The following is an 18,215-nucleotide window of genomic DNA, read 5'->3' as shown; positions in this document are numbered from 1 at the left end:
TGGCAGTTTACTAATGAATAGGCGACGTCATGATGGGTGCCAGTTGGTTAGGACACAAATAGCCTGGAGCCTGGCAAGATAGATTCTGGCTTGGAAGAAATCTAGCTGCTATTCAAGGTTTAGTGTTAATTCAACTGTCCAATATTTTCTTATATTATCTAAATTCTGCTTCTAAATCCACTGTGCAACAGATACATTAGGAAATGGTGCAATTCTTATATATTCTTTAACCTAAAACATTTAAATTCAATACACAAGTACTATAACAAATGTCTTAATCAGTCTTTGCTGCACCAAATTTCACACATTCATAGATACCAGTCCCTTAAATGTGCCAGATCAATCTTAAAGAAAGAGATAAAGAATTCCTGGATCTGCCTCCTGATGCGGATCCACACCACATGTAAGGTGTTCTTCCCTGACCCATAGCACATCCTTTGCATCAAGTTTCGCGGAAATCCGTTCAGTAGTTCTTTGTGTAATCTTGCTTACAAACCAACCAACCAACAAACGGGCAGGGGAGAAAACATAAAGGTAATGAAATGGGAGCAGGATCAATACTGTGCAAGCAGTTTATTAACTCAAAAGTGGACTTCAAGTTAAGTTCCTGCTTTTTTCAAAACAAATGTAATATTATTGTAGCAAACATCTGAGCTTCCCCAAGAAGAAAACCAGCTGGTGCCAATTCAATGCTGAACTCCTTGTGGTCCTCCTTTGTATTAAAGACTGTCTGAGAAACAAACTGGACGTTTGGCAAGATGTGAGGTATAAAGCCATGAAACCTGGATGATGTTTGGAAAGTATATGAAAGCACGCACATCCAAACTTGATAAGCGAACCAGAAGACAAGAAATGTCCACACACCAGTTGAGGCTACCACAACATTTCTATTACCCTCCCAGGTAACGGCTCTTCTGTGCCTGAAACGTGACTGAGTTGGAGCCTCAATTGGTGTGTGGACATTATTTTGTCACCTGGATAACAATTATCTGATGTTGATCGACTCTCAGAGCCAAGCAGCAGCTGTCCGGACCAGAGGGATGAACGGGGAAATGTTGTGGGTCTGTCCCTCCTGCTTCAGTCTGTTGTCTTTGTCCACAGCCTCAGCAGACGCAGGTGGTGTCCTGAAGATGGGACGGTGTTGATGTGATTTTATTCATATTTTTTGCACATCTCTCCCGTACTTTTTTATTTACCTCCCAGGTAATGATTCAGGCGCAGAGGAAAGTGGCCTGTGCCGAAATGTTACCTGCAGGGTAAATCAAAAGTTTGTGGGAATCTCATTGCGTGCAGACATGTTTATGATTCTCAGAGCCAAGCAGCAGCTGGCAGGACCAGGCTGCAATTGTGAGAGGGATGAATGGGGATGTGTTGTGGGTCTGTACACACCCACAACCTTGGCACACACTCATACAGTAATCTGTCCTCAATCAGAAGACGGGACGGATGTTTGTTTTATTCATGATTCATATTTCTGCACACCTCACCCTCAAACCTCCCAGGGGACACAGGCCCTTCTTTCTTCTTCTGTGCCACAAACCCTACCTGGGATGTAATCAGCGGGAGCCTCAACTGATGTGCGGACATTTTTATGTCTCCTGGATGATTTTTCTCAATCCCCTGGTGTTGATTGATTCTCAGAGACAAGCAGCAGCTGGCAGGACCAGGATGCGTAGTGGCTGTGTCCCTCCTGCTTCGTCCTCAGCCCCAGCAGACACACGTACAGTCATCTGTGCTCAACCAGGAGACGGGAGGTTGTTGATGATGTGTGTGTGTTTCACTTTTATTCATGATTCATGTTCTTGCACATCTCTCCTCCTCCCTCCTCCTCCTCCCTGCTCGTCCTCTGCAGGCCTGCTCCTCTCTCCATGCTGCAGAGAGGAGCTGCGTGACGTCACTGGAGGCTGGAGCGGTCCCTCGCTCGGAGAGAGAGAGAGAGAGAGAGAGGGAGGAAAAAAATGGGGAGAGGACTGCGAGGTGAGTGAGACGCACATTTCTGTCCTTTCTTTTAAGCCCCGCGCGTCTTACGAGCATATTTGTGTCGCCGTGCATGCTCAAGGGGGGAGGCGTGCGTGCGCGTGATTGCTTGAGTGTGTGTGTGTGTGTGTGTGTGTGTGTGTGTGTGTGTACCATGCATGTTTTCCTTCACAGCTCCATTGACGCCGCTGCTCCTGTGCAGAGGATTTTAAACGCAGCGTCGTGGAGCTCGGTCCGGCGGTGATGACGAGCTGTGGAAAAACCTAAGAGAAAATCGGGTTCGTGTCCAGCTGTCGCCACCTCCTCCTCCTCCTCCTCCGGGAGCCTCAGCACCACTGCCATCAGCTCCAGGCCTGTGTGTGCACACATACAATCCTCCCAGTCCTCAGTGGATTTCATCGCTTGTGAGATGACATTTGCTGATGGTCCACACCCACATTGATATGCAGCTTGTGATTGATCCATGTGCAGGTATCACGAGTCGTGTGTGTGTGTGTGTGTGTGTGTGTGTATGTGTGTATGTGTGTGTATGTATGTGTGTGTGTGCTTCTTCTTCTCCTGAGCTGGAGGTGTCAATGTTTGCTGTAACCGTTCGTCATGACTGCTTGAATCAGCGTTTCAGGGCCACAGGAGACTTTGATGGGCCTGTTCGGCCTGAATGTTTGTACCTGCTGCTCCTGCATGTAGAGATGTGAACAGGAGATGCATTGCAAGTTAAAGCAGTCTGTGTATTTAAAGGGATAGCTCATGCATAAAAGGAAAATTCACTCATTATCTACTCACCACTATGCAGACGGAGGTGGTGGGTGAAAGTGTTTGAGTCCACAAAACACTTTAGGAGTTTCACGGGTAAACAGTGTTGCAGCCAAATCCAATGCAATTGAAGTAACTGGGGACCACAAGAACATAAAATGCCTCCATACGGCTCCTGTTGTGTCATCCAAGTGTCCGTAAGCCCCAACATTCATATTCTAGTCGAAACAAGGTCATTAACACCGTGTTTTTAGCCTAAATGTCCTCTGTTATTCTCCTCTGGAGTCGTGTTCGCTCGTGGACCACAGTGGACATTTGGGCTAAAAACAGTGTAAATGACCTTGTTTCGACTAGAATATGAGTGTCGGGGCTTCCGGACACTTGGATGACACCACAGGAGCAGTATGGAGGTATTTTATGTTGTTTTTCTGATGTTTTTTTTACGTTTGAAGAATCTGTCACCATTTACTTCAATTGTATTGGATTTGGCTGCAACACTGTTTACCCCTGAAACTCCTAAAGTGTTTTGTGGACTCAAACACTTTCACCCACCGGTCCATCGGCATAGTGGTGAGTATGTAATGAGTGAATCTTCATTTTTGGGTGAACTATCCCTTTAATGCACACAAAGCTGCAACCTGTGCATTTTTATGTACGTGGCAACAGATTCATGTTTTTAGTTTTTTTTTCTCTGAGTGCACTTTTGACTGAAGTGTGAGAGGAAATCAAAACTCTGTGATATTTGCAATCGAAACCTTATAATATTCCCACAGGACTCCTCTAGCTCTCTTGGTGGGGAAGTGTCATGTGACTGGAGTGCATGAGAGTCAGTGGGCCTCAGCCCGATATGTTTGTAAAATCAGCATGTGACCAAAGTTTGGAGCAGCCATGCTGGAAAAAAAAGATGACAAGATTAAAACAGACGCGTTTCTTCTTCTGCATGATGAGATTAGTGGTAAGTCCTTGACTGCTCTTGTGTGTCTGCACTGCAGCAGTATACAACATGTATTCGCTACATGCCTCTGTGCTGTGCCCCCTGACCGGCGCCTTCACTCACTCGTCCGAAACAGATTTTTTTGATAGTGGAAGCTACCTGCAGTTTGTAGCACGCATTGAATATTCCCACTGGGGAGTGTGTAAGGTTTTGTTACTGAGTGTTTTCATTCGGTTTGTGTGTGTGTGTGTGTGTGGATCTTAAGATTCCAGTCGTGAATCTCATGTCAATGTAGTATTTGTGCTAGTTTGGGAACATGCTATTGTTTACATTTCCAGGACACAGATTCAGAGTAAGATGTCCTGATGCTGTCAGTCAGTTCATGCACACAAGCTACAGACACATTGAAATTCACATATCAGATTTTAAATGTAGGTCAATGTTACACACCTAGGAAACATATTTATTGGTTAAACCTGGAGATACTCTGTAGTTTTGTTATTGTCCTACAAATTGAAAAGACCAATAACTAACATATATAAACTCTCTGATCTGAGACCCTTTTCCCATTTGCAGTTATTGAAGACAAATCTTGAAATTTGATATATGAAATATAAAGTTTAATTGCTAGAAAGTAATTCCCTAAAACTCCTGAGCTGTTTTTTTTAGCTAGGAATACTCAGACAGGAGTACATTTCTAGCTACAGATTTGATTTGAAGTATTTATACCACCAAGATGGTGTATGTGGGATCAATGCTTAATAAACTACGGCACTTCTGTTATTTATTACAGTTTGACTGATGTGTTTTTTTAGCAGTTTGACAATTTGAGAATAACAAGGAAGGTGTTTAGCATTAATATTTACACAGATCCCTTTTGTTTTGTCTGACCAAGGGTCAAAGTTATTTAGATATGAAACGAATAAACAGTAAATCCTCACATTAGTGAAGATGTCAGTCTTTGCCCAAAGTTACTCAACTAATCAATTGATTTCCAAAATCTTTGATGATAATTGTTTCTGTCAATCGATCAGTCATCAGCAAACATCAGCAGCCTTATCTTTAAAAACAAAAACACTCTGACCTCTAACAAATCTGCTCCAGTTTACAGTTTTATGCCTGATGTGAAGCTTCATTGTTATCCAGTGTCCTGCTGTATTTAATCTCTCTCCTGTGATCAGACTTATCATTAATGTATGACTTATTCTCAGTATTCAATTCTGTTATTGTTTGGCCCGCCTGCAAAATGATGTTCACCCAACCATCACTTCGAGATCAAGGATCAGCCTCGTGATTCTGGCCTCGGAGCGTTCAAACTTTTCTGACACCTCTCGTCTGCTGGAGTGTGTGTGGGGAAAAATACTGAAACTCATTCAGTGTTAATCATCTCTTATCACCTCCGCCAAGGAAAATACGTTTTCAATGGCGTTTGCTTGTTTGTTTATCTGTTAGTTAGCAACATTACACAAAAGCTACTGGACGGATTGCCACAAAACTCAATTGAAGGATGTGTCATGGGTCAGGGAAGAACCCATTCAATTTGGTGCAGATCCAGATGAGGGAGCTTTAAAGGGGACATAGCATGCCCATTTTACCACAAGTTGATATGGTTCCTTGGGGTCTTAATGAAATGTCTGTAACATACTTTGGTCAAAATACCACAAGGATCATTTAAAACAGCACCCTTTTTACCCTGTATAAAACAGCCCTCCACAGAGTGACCTGTTTTGAGTGCCTGTTCCTTTAAATGCTAATGAGCCAGCTCCCCCTCCCCCCTCTCCCCCCATGATTTTAAATGATATAAATTACATATTTTATATGATATAAATTATCAAATATGCATCCCATACTTTGTATTCCCCTTCTGTTGTCCTGGAGTTTTAATTTTCCCAATCACATAATTAAATGTCCCCCTCTGCCCATCCACTACAAGCACACAAGCAGACAGACAGAGAGAGAAAGAGAGGGGGAGGTGGGGGGGGGGCTATGAAGACCATCATTTACCCCCGAACCCCGACATTCAACGGGTACAACAACAAGCGGAGAAAGCAGAATCGCGGGCTGACCTTATATATACAGTCTATGGGGCTGACCAGCGGAGAAATGCTCGTCCCGTGTGAACAGCCAGGCGGCTGCGCGCTTGAGAACGGCGCTGCGCTGCCTCGCAGCGGCGCTTCCGCGTCCGGTGTACCCCGGCGTAACTACTGTACCCCGGCGTACAGTAGTGCTGAACACTGCGGAAGTCTTCCACACTGCTGGCTGTGTGGCGCTGACACAAATTCCAGCTCACACACGGGAGAGCGAGCGGTCACGCCCGAGCAACTGCTGCAGCCTCCCAGTCCCAACGATCCAGACAAATGCCACATGTGAGTGAATCGCGGGCTGACCAGCGGAGAAATGCTCATCCCGTGTGAACAGCCAGGCGGCTGCGTGCTTGGGAACGGCGCTGCGCTGCCTCGCAGCCTCGCTGCCTCCAGTGTAAACCCGCCGTAACGAGTGTGGGGGGATGGGGGCCAAGACCATGTAGGGAGACTTCCAGTACCTTGTTACGACACAAAACCCAGGAAGCTCAATCGAGTCGCTCAAGCATGACGTTTCTGACTTAGAGGAACTATAACAAAACGCGCAAGTGTTTTTTTCCCAGAGTTTTTGGGTTAGTAGACATGCCAGATACCCACATTAACCTGTAGAAGCACTAACAAAGTGGAATTTGCATGCTATGTCCCCTTTAACATTGTGACAGAGGGTGTTTGTCAACATTTTTGTTGATTTCTTAGAGAATAATTCATGGATCTTGATGGGGGGGGAAAGAAATCTGGCATATTCAGGAGACTGAAATTTATGAGTGTTTGCAGATCAAATTTTTTATATGTGTGCTTTATGATTGTCATGTTACCAAACTTTGTTAAATGCTCTCTCATTTGAAACCTTCCCTGCTTGTTAGACAGAGTGCCATGTCTGCTCCATTCAAATATGAAATATTTAATCTTCACATTTCCTAACTCGACCAGCAGCGATGTGAATATCGTGGTACCACAGGCTCAGGATTAATGAGTATAAGAGGACCTCAGAGACAGGAGAAATGCGGCTACAAATCATAGAGGCCATTTTCTGCATCATTTCCCACACACGTCCTCTGTAGAAGCTTCATCCCCAATCTTGTTTAGGTTAGCACAGTGAGCTTCGTGTAAACACACAAGAACCTTTCTAATCCTGAGGAAGTATAGTATCTGATCCAGCTCTGATTGCATAAGAGGCTGGAGAACTATTGGAAGGTAACTCAACTCAACTATCTGCACAGCCAACACTAGCTGAGATTGATGCCTCTAAATGCTCATTATGACTTATTAATGGATCTTATTACTTGTCGAAAGCACTGCAAGATCAATTAGGTATTTTATAGTCCTTCATTAACAAGTCAGCATTAAGCTGTGGGACTTAAACATTAAATTACAACTCGCACTGTCCCGAGTAAATCGTCTCCGATGAAAAGCCAAATTTCACGAATATGTGGTCACAGTGTACGGTCTCATCGTAAAGACACGTCCTGACTGCTTATACTGTACGTACTCATTGCCACCTCCTGAGAGGTCTGGCCATTTTCATTTCGATTAGGAAGTCAAAGTTTGTTTGCTTTCACTAACAAGGGAGAAACGTGCTGCCTTGATCATGTGAGCCTGACAACACGTCAAAAGAAACGCAGAGATACCTCTCGGGTATGACGGTCGTGATAGGACCTTGATTTCTGTCCATATGACCCATTGGGTCGCAATGTCCTGGTTTCCTGTAGGTGTCGTGAGAACAGAAGGCTCTGAACTTGGGGAATCGACCCGTGACTATAGTTTAACTGTGCAAGAGCCTGAAGATGGCTGGCCATAATTTCTGACATGTCAGAAATACATGCTGTCCGGCTCTAAAATCAGTCGTAGGTCTCAGAAATTGCGTCGCAAATTGGTTAAATCATACAGTGTACGCCCAGCTTTGGTGTGGGGATATTAACATAACATACCATATGGATTCGTCCACATTCACAGTGAGAGCAGCAGGGACCAGAGCAGTTAGCGTGTTTAACAACATCTTCCTGCCGTGCACCGCTGATGTGCGTATGTTGAAGGATAACCGTTCCACTGAGCAGCCGTCTGGATCAATAGTACACAGTGTCTGTCCATCAGCTCACATTTGTGAAAGTCATTCCATCTCATTCCGTGGCCCAGCCTCATCCTGACCTGAGCTCCTGTAATGATGCTGATTGAGGGTGTCACTGCAGTGAGAGCTTCGGCTTTCTTGTTCTGCTCGGTCTCCCTATGGTCCCTGAATGTTAATACTGCTTCAGTGGGTGCTGGTTGCGGCTCCTTCATAAAATATGAAAGGGCATTAACACGGTGTCTTCTTTGTCCTTGCATTAATGAAGTAATGGCTGAATGATAGTTAGCATACAGTAGTCGTTAAAAACTTTAAACAGTTACTAAGGGCCGTTGGCTTTTTTTCTTCCTGGAAACTAGGCTGACAAAATGGGAGGGGGTGTATTAAAAAATATATCGTTAGATTAGTTTTACTCTTTGAATGGAGTGATGACTGGTTCTTGAATTACAGAAGCGATCTGTTACCTTGAACCTGCTGTTGATGTCGCAAACAGTTGTTTATTTTCATATCCAGCTGTTATCGAGCAACATCAGCCTTCAGTTGGACTTTTGTTGATGACCACCTGACAGTTGTTTGTCCAATCATAACTCATGTTATCGTCGTCTCCTCCAATCAGCTGGAACTTTAACTCTTATATGCTACACCACGTTGACTAGCTAGTTGCTTAAAGAGTCTGTCTGCCATTTGATGCTGACCAGTGTCCAGTTTTTTTTTTTTTTCACTAAAAACATCTGCTGAACATCTGCTTGCTATAGCTGAAAACAAACAATACAGGTTGGACAGCTCAACAATTGGCTGGAGCAAAGCCACAAGCTGCTGCAGATTCAGGTGATAATTCTCTATTCTATGAGCCGCTTCTGTCACACTGTGGTTTATAATAAATATGATTATAACCACTTTCCCAAAGTATTGCATCAGGATGTTTGTAGCCTCGATTTTACACAGGCTACACGGGACAGAAAAGGGTCAGTTACCACAGAAATAACCTCATGTTAGATTTGAAAGAGACATTAAATGACAATATTGAGCTCAACAATAATACAACAGAGTCGTCTGTCAAGCTGCCACAGAACACTAATAGAATTTTGTTTCTAGAAAACATGTAACTAAAACATGATGAGTAAACGCCAAGCATTGGTAAAACCTTTGGATGTTTTTTTATATTTATGTTTAACCATTAAGAAATGACTTCAACCATAAGGACAAAATGATGAGTTCTACAAATGTATGAAGACAAATTGTCTCAACTCCAACTAAGAGCAGGACATAGTGGTTATGGTGAAAACTGCTAGAAGGCAGCTCAATGCTTTGTAAATGGTCCCACAACTCAGTCCACTGGTTAATACAGATTCTTTAGGTGATTTTTAGTGGTTGTTGTGTTTTAATTGATTAGTGGTTAGCACAGCAAGAGGGTTCTTGGCTCACTTTCCATGTTTCTCCTCATGTCAGCGAGAACTCTGGTTTCCTCCGACAGTCCAAAGGCATACACATTGGATTTAGGTTAATTGACCGTAGATGTGAATGTGAGTTGTCCCTGTGATGGGCTTGTGATAGAGAATGGCTGAATCGATGGTAAATACAGTATGTCTGCCAGGTGTTATCCAAAATCAGATGTTGCAAAATAGTGTTGGTGTAAAACTGTCACAGAAGATGAAAGGTTTCAGTCTGGTCTTCTTCCGAAGGGGCGGTGCTTTGTGTAATTTAGTGTGCTGAATATTTTTCGACGTGCAGTAAGTGGTCAGATTTGCCCTTTGCTGTCAGGTGAGGAGCCCCAGGCTGTGAGGTTGTTCTGTCATGGGAGTCCCATGTCTTATTCATGACTAACACATTTTGACATGTTCCTATAGGAGGCTAGAAGGCACCAGGAGCTTTCACTAAGCATTTTATCGTTCACTTTAGGGAAGCTGTTGTGTAGCCTGTTCTGGGAACAGGGTTGGCTGCTGTCAGGATGCTTCCAGTCTTTAATGCATTTTACAATGATGCTATCTTAAAAAGAAAATTGAGGTTGAGCAAAGTGATTATTTTTCTTTACTTTATTGTTAAGTTTTATTCTGGCATTGGCTGTGAAAGTGATAACATGGGAGTGGGAGGAGCACATTTTTCTCATGAGACACACCAGCAGTGATAACAGCTCCATTGTAGGATGATGCTCGTGTCACACCTCTCACGCAGACCTGGCACCCTCAGCGCCATGTACAGCTCAAACAGCCAGTTTGAGTTCAGTGCTGCAGCATCTCTGGGTGGAGCTTTGCAGAGGTCTGGCAAAACAAATCTTTATCAGAGAGCACAGGCACACAGGAATAAATCTCACCTGACTGAGATAGAGCCCCAGAGCCGGGCCTGCTGAACCAAGATTGTGTGAAAGTGAGTTGCATTTTGTTTGTAACTGATGAGTATTATGATTTGTGAATGGATTCAGAACATTTGGAGCTGAAGCTTGAACAGGCACATTAGTGAAGCCTGGGGTCAGCTGAGCTGATGTTTTATGCACATGGTGCAGAGTTGAAGGATTCTGCTGCGATGACTGCGGCACAGGCGACAGCAGAGGTCTGGACTCGAGTCCCATGACCTGGATACGAGTCATACATAGTTATTCAATTTAACAAAATCTGAAAAGTCTTGTGACTTGACTTGGACTTAAAAATACTTGGCACCTTTCACTGTGCCTAAAGAATAAAAAGTTGATCAGTGACTCTGTTCATTCCCAACAATCCCCAGATCCACAACAACATCCAATCAATTTGCATTAGAGAACTAATGTAAACACATACATGAATGCACTTTTAATCATAGATAAACAACAAACACAGAACATTTAACATTATGAAGTGAAAGCAAAACATTGATGGCAAGACCGTATCAGCACAGTAGTAGTAAGTGAACTTATAATGGTATCACTGAACACCAGCATGAATATGACTGGACGTAAGATGAATCTTCACTGACATTCAAGTTAATTATACTTACGTGGCCTTATATATATATATATGCATAGATGCTATAAATCCTCAGTGAATCACAAAATGATAGATTATTATAATTATTATTATAAAGATTCAAGAGCAAAGAACAAACGGTAGATCACCTGCACTGTCCAGTTTTTGACCATGTGTGAAGAAAGAAAAAACCTTTAAGACCGTGTAAGTAGAAGAAAATGACCTTGAGTCAACGAGGGATGAACCTCTGAGAAGGTTGAGCTTGCGGTGATGAAATATTAATATATCTATTAGCATGGATCTGCAAAGCTTGTGGCTTGATACAGATGCTACCGGTCGCTGGCCTCTGTCTTCTACTGTTCAGTATTAAATGCTGCTGCGCTCAACACAGCAGCACAGCAGCTGCAGTGAGGACGTTTATATGCAGAGCTGCAATAGAGTGTCCCATCCCCTCTATAATTAAAAGTGCCTTGTGTACACAAACTGTTCACCAGTGACCACGGACCTGTAGTGCTTAGATTTAAAAGTAGGAGGCATCTAGGGAGAAGGTGAGAATATACTGTACAACATATGTACGTGATTTAATACAACTGTTGTCAACACTCCTCTGACTCTGAAGCTGGAGGTACAAGGTTTTCATAGCTGTTTTAAAAAGGTTTTCAAAGTTGTTTGAAAACCTGTCTGTTAGAAGTATTACACAAAAACCACTGAATTGATTTTCTTGAAACCTGGTGGAAGGGGGGGGGGGGGGGTATTGGCCAACGAAGAACCCCTGCACATTTGGAGGGGATTCGAGTAAGGATTTTGTTTTCTCTCTTTCTTTATCATTGCGAGATTGGGCGTTTCCCAGGGAATAATTCATATCCTTCGATGAAAAAAACCTCTGGCATATTTCGGGGGACTGATATCTATGAGTTTGCTGCAGCTTGATTGAATTTAAGGGGGCTTTGGGGCTTTGGAGGAGATATGCGCTCGGCTGATTGTCATTCTGAGTTTGTGCTAACTGAAACCATGCTTGAACCTAACCAGAGACAGGACTTAGGATACAAACCCCCGTCCCGCTCAGTACTATGCTTGGTACGTTCCACCATCCACCCCACCAGCCACATCCTGGAGTCTCTGACAATAAATGCAGCACCTCATTGATTCTGAACATAAACCAGTCAGCCATTACATTTGCCACCAGAAAGCAATGTTGTTATATACTGTATTAATTGAATTTGTAGGAGATCGGGTGAAGACAGGAGAAGCTTCTTCTTAGCCACAGCCATTTAATTAATACTATGATATTAAAGTTGTTGTTTTTTTTACTTTGAAATACAGGCTCTACTGACAGTAATGATGCCATTGATTCAAACAGCATGGAGATACTGAGTCTAGCTGTTCAACACCGTAAACTTTGACTCTGGTTAAAACGTGAGTCCATGTGGTGATTAGCAACCAACTGGCAGTGTAGCACCTTCACCTGAATACGATTGACTCTTTGACTCTTTTCTTACATGTAAGAAGTCAGAAGCTTTTCTTGTTTCCCAGATGTGAATCAGAGGCATCTCGTCTCTGATCTGTTCAGTTATTGGTCTAAATAGTTGGCTCACACGTTTGGCCTTTTATATTTCTTGCTCACTACGACTGCTTCCCTTTCACCTCTGATGTTGTAAAGAAACAAATCCGACTTCCTGTGAATAAGGGGATGTATGGTGTATTTTCTAAATGTGTAATTTCAACATCTAAAATTTCAATATCAAGCTCACTTTGTATATTTTAACACATTTAGTTGTGATCAACATACTCCTCTTCACCATTGTGAAATACGTCTTGCAGCTTCCTCACTCCACCAAACCTTTTCACCTCTGGTCCTAACCATCGCATTTCTACGTCTTTATTCTTGTGTGTGTGAGACCTCTCTCCTGTGACTCCGTCCTGACTTCATGTTCAATAATCTTTTTTTTCCCATTTTCTGATAGAATGGACTCTAGGCCTCTGCAGCGTCTGTAAACAAGCCTCAGGTTACTGCCCTGTTGTAAACAGCAATAGAAATAGAAGCTTTATGTCCTGATAACGTCTGTCTCACCCGTGACCTTGTTGAAAAAGAAGCAGGGAAGCCGAAATTGAAGCACTCCTCTGTTTAATGTGAACCTGTAGACGCCGAGATTGGACTTTAATGTCTCATTTGAGCATTACGACGAAAATAAGGCTGTTATAGTTTCCCAGCAAAGAGCCTTTCAAACATAGCTTTCAATTATACTCCTACAGAGTTGGGGTTTCTTATTAAATAGAAATAAAGCAATCAATTAGGCTGATGCCAAACCGGATATGTCTTTTAGTGGTAATAGTACTTAGATCTTTACTAATGCCTCTGTGTTCCCGTCAGCCATCACATATACAGTCCACACCAGATATACTGGAGGAAGGATATACTGCATCTCTTAATGCAAAATAATGTGCTGTATCATTAAATGGCTAATCCTCAGAATCGGATAATCTCTGTATGTTGTTTTGTACTGTGACACAAAATGTGGCCTTGAGATTATGGTAGCTTTGCCTCTGATTGGTGCAGGAATAATAATACAAAATGCATTTGGTGGTAATATTGTAGAGGTGTTGGTGCATTTTGGATACAAAATAATATTATACAACAAATATTAGATTCATCATATACAGCAAAATAATCACCAGATTATTCGATATCAAAAATAAGGGCAGCCCTCGTTCATTGAGTAAATTTGATGCGTGACGAAACACAATCGCAGTGAAGCCCCTCAGAATGTTTATGTCCTGCAGTAGAAAGTAAACAGACAATTTGGGAAATATAAAAAAATATAAAACCACTGTTACAATGAAGAGTGTTTTTGTTATTGTAAATGTGGTGCATGGCAGAGATGAGGTCTCCTGGTGCTGTTTGGTACTGGTAGAAAAGAAGTTAAGTGAAACGACGAGTGAGTGTGTGTCTTGTGTATGATTCGCCCATTCTTCACTCGTGCACATTAAACACAGTCCTCTGCGACGTCTCAGCTGAGCTGCACTGGCAGGATGTGACATGTGGCAACCAAGCAGCCTCACTTCCTTCCATTTCCTGCCTGGTTAAATACCCCTCGTAGTAATTTTAAGCAGATGGGAACGCCGGCTGTCTGCCGTGTAGCGACTGCGTCTGTGGAACCCTCCTTCTTTAATAAGTGGGCATGACTTGCCAGTACACTCCCCGATCCAGCCTCACCAGACTCCTAATAACAGTCTCCGTGACTTCTGGGGATTTTCCAGTGTTTGAGCCCTCTGTGAGGAACGGCCTGTGATTACTCTGCCGCTGTCTGTGCCTACAGCTTTACTCATTACCGCTTCTATAGAATGTTGTGAGAGAGCGAGAGAGATTCACAAAGTCTGTCCTGAACAGTCTTAGCTTGGCACACACCATCACGTAAAAGTCCAAATGTGTTGATGTATAGATTGTACACACTGCAGTTGATGTGCAAACCATGTGCACTCGGGCCGTTTGGATAAATTACAGTAATGAGGAAGAGGTGATACGTTCAGCATTTATCAGTGCTTGACAGTCAGGTTCTTCTTTTTATTGGAGGAACAACTCTGAACGTGATGTAGGATGTGTTCAGCAGAGCCGTAAGGATTTATTAACACACTCTTTAACATGGAAATGGATAACGACACACAACCACAACCATCCTAACTGGATTTTTTTTTGTCTGTCCTCTTTAATCTTGTTTAATTTTGTTTTTGTAGAGCAGATGGATCGGTTAGCCAATAAAAATCTGCCGTTATGAGCCTTATGAGACATTATCAGTATCAGTGTTTGCTGTAAAATAACAATTAAATTTCTGTCGTTAGGGTTTGATAACATCTCAGAAATTATTGCATTTTTTTACAATATTTATATTGGCCGACATATAGGTATTAGATTTTATTTACTTCCTAATATAGACATCTGCCCCCAAAATCCATGTTGGTTGGGCTCTAATATGTTTTACACTCTGACCCACCTGGGTTTTTATATCAACTTCTATCTTGTTAAAGGAAAATAATAACTCTAATAAAGCACCAGGAGCTCTGTGTCAGTGTGTTGGTGTCATAGACAAAAAATCTGAGGATTGTACTTTACTTAGACAACCTGATGTGATGGAGCCAATAGAGATTGAATATGTATTTCATCAACTGTTGGATAAACCCAGTCATGTGTTTGTATTGTAGAAGTACTATATAAGAAGTAGCCAGGGGAAATGATACATGTGTGTATTAACAGAATATTTTCAACAGATTTCAGTTTTATGAACAGAAGGACTTATCTTAACTTTCTACTGGGGTATTGTTAAAGAAATATAAGGCAGCATTAAAGGTTTACAAGGAACAGAAGCGAAGGCGGCATCAGGAGCCAGCTCAGATAATAGATGGTGCAGTTTCTATCCTGTGTGTTCGTTTCTTTCTCCGTTGGTTACTGGAGCCCTTAATGAAGGACTGTGGGACTGAGGAGACATGTCCAGTTTGACATCGTAGACTTTCCCCTAACAAGCTCTCTCACTAATGGACCCATTTCCATATCTCCAGTCTTCATCTCTTTTGTTTCGCTGTACAAGTTGTGCTGCAAGAAGAAACACAAAAAATATCCAATCAACAGTTGTGGGAGTCCGTGTTCTTGCAAGAAGTGCAAGAACATGGAGTGATTATTTTGCAGAAAAAGGCTCCCGTGCACTGGTCCCCTCTATATTGTCATTGGTTTTCTACCTGTGATTTTTTAAACTTAATTAAGCTGCATTTGTTTAATTGATTTTCCTACTCATCTGAGGTTATACCAACATTCGCGGCCTGAACTCACCTGTGTTCTCTCTCTGTTTTAGGGCCTCGGGCAGAGGAGCCATGAGCGATGAGGTGTTGCCACGATGTGTGGTCATGTCTCTTCCACTGAACCTGGGATCTCTCTTCCTACTGACTTTCTGTAGCTGTCCTGTTGTTGCCATGAGAGGATCTGTCAGATTCTCGACTTCTGTGCCCTCATACTGGCGCTACCGTTGCGCTGCGTGAGCGCCCCCCTCTCCTCCGGCAGTAACTGCACGGAATGGCCTCTCTGGACCTGCCCTACCGCTGTCCTCGCTGCGGGGAGCACAAGCGCTTCCGAAGCCTGTCGTCCTTACGTGCCCACCTGGAGTACAACCACACGTACGAGACCCTCTATGTCCTCTCCAAGTCCAACAGTGTGTGCGACGCCGCTGCTCTGCTGCCCCTAGTGGCCGAGGGAGCCCTCCTCGCCCCTGCCAACAATAACGACCCCTTTGAGCCACTGAGGTCTTCTGCTTTAAAGGAGCGGCGCTTCCCTTGCCGTGAACTTCCTTGTGTGGACGACCTGAGTTTGACCCCTGCCAACTCCAACACCGCAGCTCGGTATATTCCCAATGTGGAGTTTCCCCTGGGGGACATTTTCATGAAGACAGCCATGACATCCACAGACTCTGGTCCCCATGGAAACCCCAGCACAGCTGTAGCAGTGGCTGCTAATGTAGCAGCTAGCGCAGTGGAGGCGGCCTATGAGGAAGGGCTGGCCAGGCTGAAGGCACGAGCGTTTGAGCGGCTGGAACTGGATGAGAGGCTGGAGAAGTTGTCTGAGGAGGTAAGGATGGTCACTTTGGTTAATTTGGTGGTTAATGTTAATATGGAGCTTTCCCCTCTGGAAAGACTACAGAGTTTGAATATTTCTGACTTTGGCGTCCACTAGTGGTTGTGTCAAACATTGCATGCTGATACATGACGAATCCCCATGCAGTGATCCATAGGGACACAGAAATAAATAAATGCAGATAAACAGAAATAAAAAAAGGTATAAATGTTTAACTAAATAAATGATTCCTTTCATTTTGATAATACTGTATTTATTTATCCATTCATTCATAATTAGCTGACCTATAACTACTAAAGCTGTGTTGCAACAATTTGTGTTGTAATAGTGTTGATATACAATCGCTTTCAGTCACCTACACAGGAACAATGGAAATCACCTCCTGTGAAAACCAATTTCTCCGTCGATTAAAGACGTTGGAGATTGTGGGAGGGGAGTACAATCAAAAGAGTGGAGTGAGCAGATTGTGTGTTATGAGTATTGTGATTGAGTATTTACTGCAGAACCTAAAATATGGAGGATGAATTCATAAAGAAAATAACAACTTCATGATTGAGTAAATCTCCAGGCACACAGTTTGAGAGCTCTGGAGAGGATTTAATAAGGACTAGTGTTTCTCTCCTGACGTCTGAGTTTCACAATCAGAGTCAGACACAGCACAAAGGAGAAGGTGGGTGTGTCTCAACCTCCCAGAATTGTGTTGTGAAGGCTTTTTTATTTTTAATTGCCAGGGTGGAGGCTCTTTAGCCAAATTTAGTGGTGAAGTTACACGTTAACAAAAGCATCACCAACAGTGAACCGTGAAGTTCAGTGTAAGAATGACTGATATGATTTAATTTGATCAGAACCAGTTAAAACTGTCAAATATGATAATTAGTTATGGTTTTGATGAAACCTTTTGTGAGGCAACAACTGAATCTTAGTTAAAAACCTGATTAGCACCTCTAGTTGTGTTTTCTCACACAACACGGTGACATTAAGAAGCTCATGTGCTTCCTCGTCTTGTAGGTGGAGCAGAAAATAGCCGCACGTGTCGGCCGTCTTCAGTCAGAGCTGGAGAGGAAGAGCTCCGAGCTGGAGCGGGCCAAGCTCGAGAGCGAGCGGCTGAGCCAGGAGAAACAAGACCTGGAGGACAAGGCCTCGGAGCTCTCTCGCCAGGTGGACGTGTCGGTGGAAATGCTCGCTAACCTCAAACAGGACCTGGTGAACAAGGAGGCGGAGCTCAACCACAAACAGCAGTGAGTGAATTATACTTCTTCTACTGAATGAAACTGTGTCACAAGTCCATGCTTCATTACGCAGTTCAGCAGGTTTGATTTAGTATTTAATCTGTGAAGTGTTCACAGTGTATGAGAAAAAAACAACACAACAGCACAAGTGTGGATGGTGATGATATTTTTAAAAGAAAATGTTTTTCTTGCACAGGCTTTTCCAGATGGATTCAAGATATAAGATGTAACAATTCTTCCTTAAAAAATTTTAAAAAATGACGAGACCTACATTATATATTTTGTCGACTTGTGAACTTACATTATCCAAAATGTTTCCAATAATGTTCAAGCCCAGAGAAACTTACAATTTTGTTCAAGGTAACAGGAAGTTTCATTTTTGTCGCCTTTGTCCACTTTGTTCTCTGCTGTAACTTCTGGGGCAAACAACGTATGACGAAGGAAAGAAACACTGTTGGCCACTCAGCTGTTTTTATGCCACTGTTTGTATTGGTCACTCGTAATGAAACTTAGATACATGACCTCAGCCATGTACATGGTTTGCACCTGAGATTCATCCGGTAGATTTGTATCTGTTAGTGAAGACAACAACTCCCATGATCCCACACTGCTTCACGACGTCATCAAAC

General features: G+C 42.9%; 1 protein-coding gene across 4 annotated transcripts in view; it reads left to right on the top strand.

The window, feature by feature from the left end:
* The first annotated feature begins 1,835 nt into the window (after positions 1-1,835).
* Positions 1,836-18,215, top strand: part of fbxo41 (F-box protein 41) — a 44,691-nt gene continuing 28,311 nt past the window's right edge. Inside the window, exons 1-4 of one of the 4 annotated variants that reach the window (XM_034583664.1) lie at positions 2,024-2,448; positions 3,504-3,685; positions 15,585-16,351; positions 17,366-17,595. In XM_034583664.1, coding sequence (XP_034439555.1) covers positions 15,803-16,351; positions 17,366-17,595 — 779 coding nt within the window. In that variant the 5' untranslated portion in view covers positions 2,024-2,448; positions 3,504-3,685; positions 15,585-15,802. Of the gene's footprint in view, positions 1,978-2,023; positions 2,449-3,503; positions 3,686-15,584; positions 16,352-17,365; positions 17,596-18,215 lie in introns of those variants that run through there. The other 3 variants (XM_034583654.1, XM_034583680.1, XM_034583673.1) reach the window with 3 other exon arrangements.

This window comes from Hippoglossus hippoglossus, chromosome 1 (genome assembly GCF_009819705.1).
Source record: "Hippoglossus hippoglossus isolate fHipHip1 chromosome 1, fHipHip1.pri, whole genome shotgun sequence".
Taxonomy (NCBI): domain Eukaryota; kingdom Metazoa; phylum Chordata; class Actinopteri; order Pleuronectiformes; family Pleuronectidae; genus Hippoglossus; species Hippoglossus hippoglossus.
Note: the sequence above shows the minus strand (reverse complement) of the source record. Positions and strands in the feature narration are given on the sequence as shown.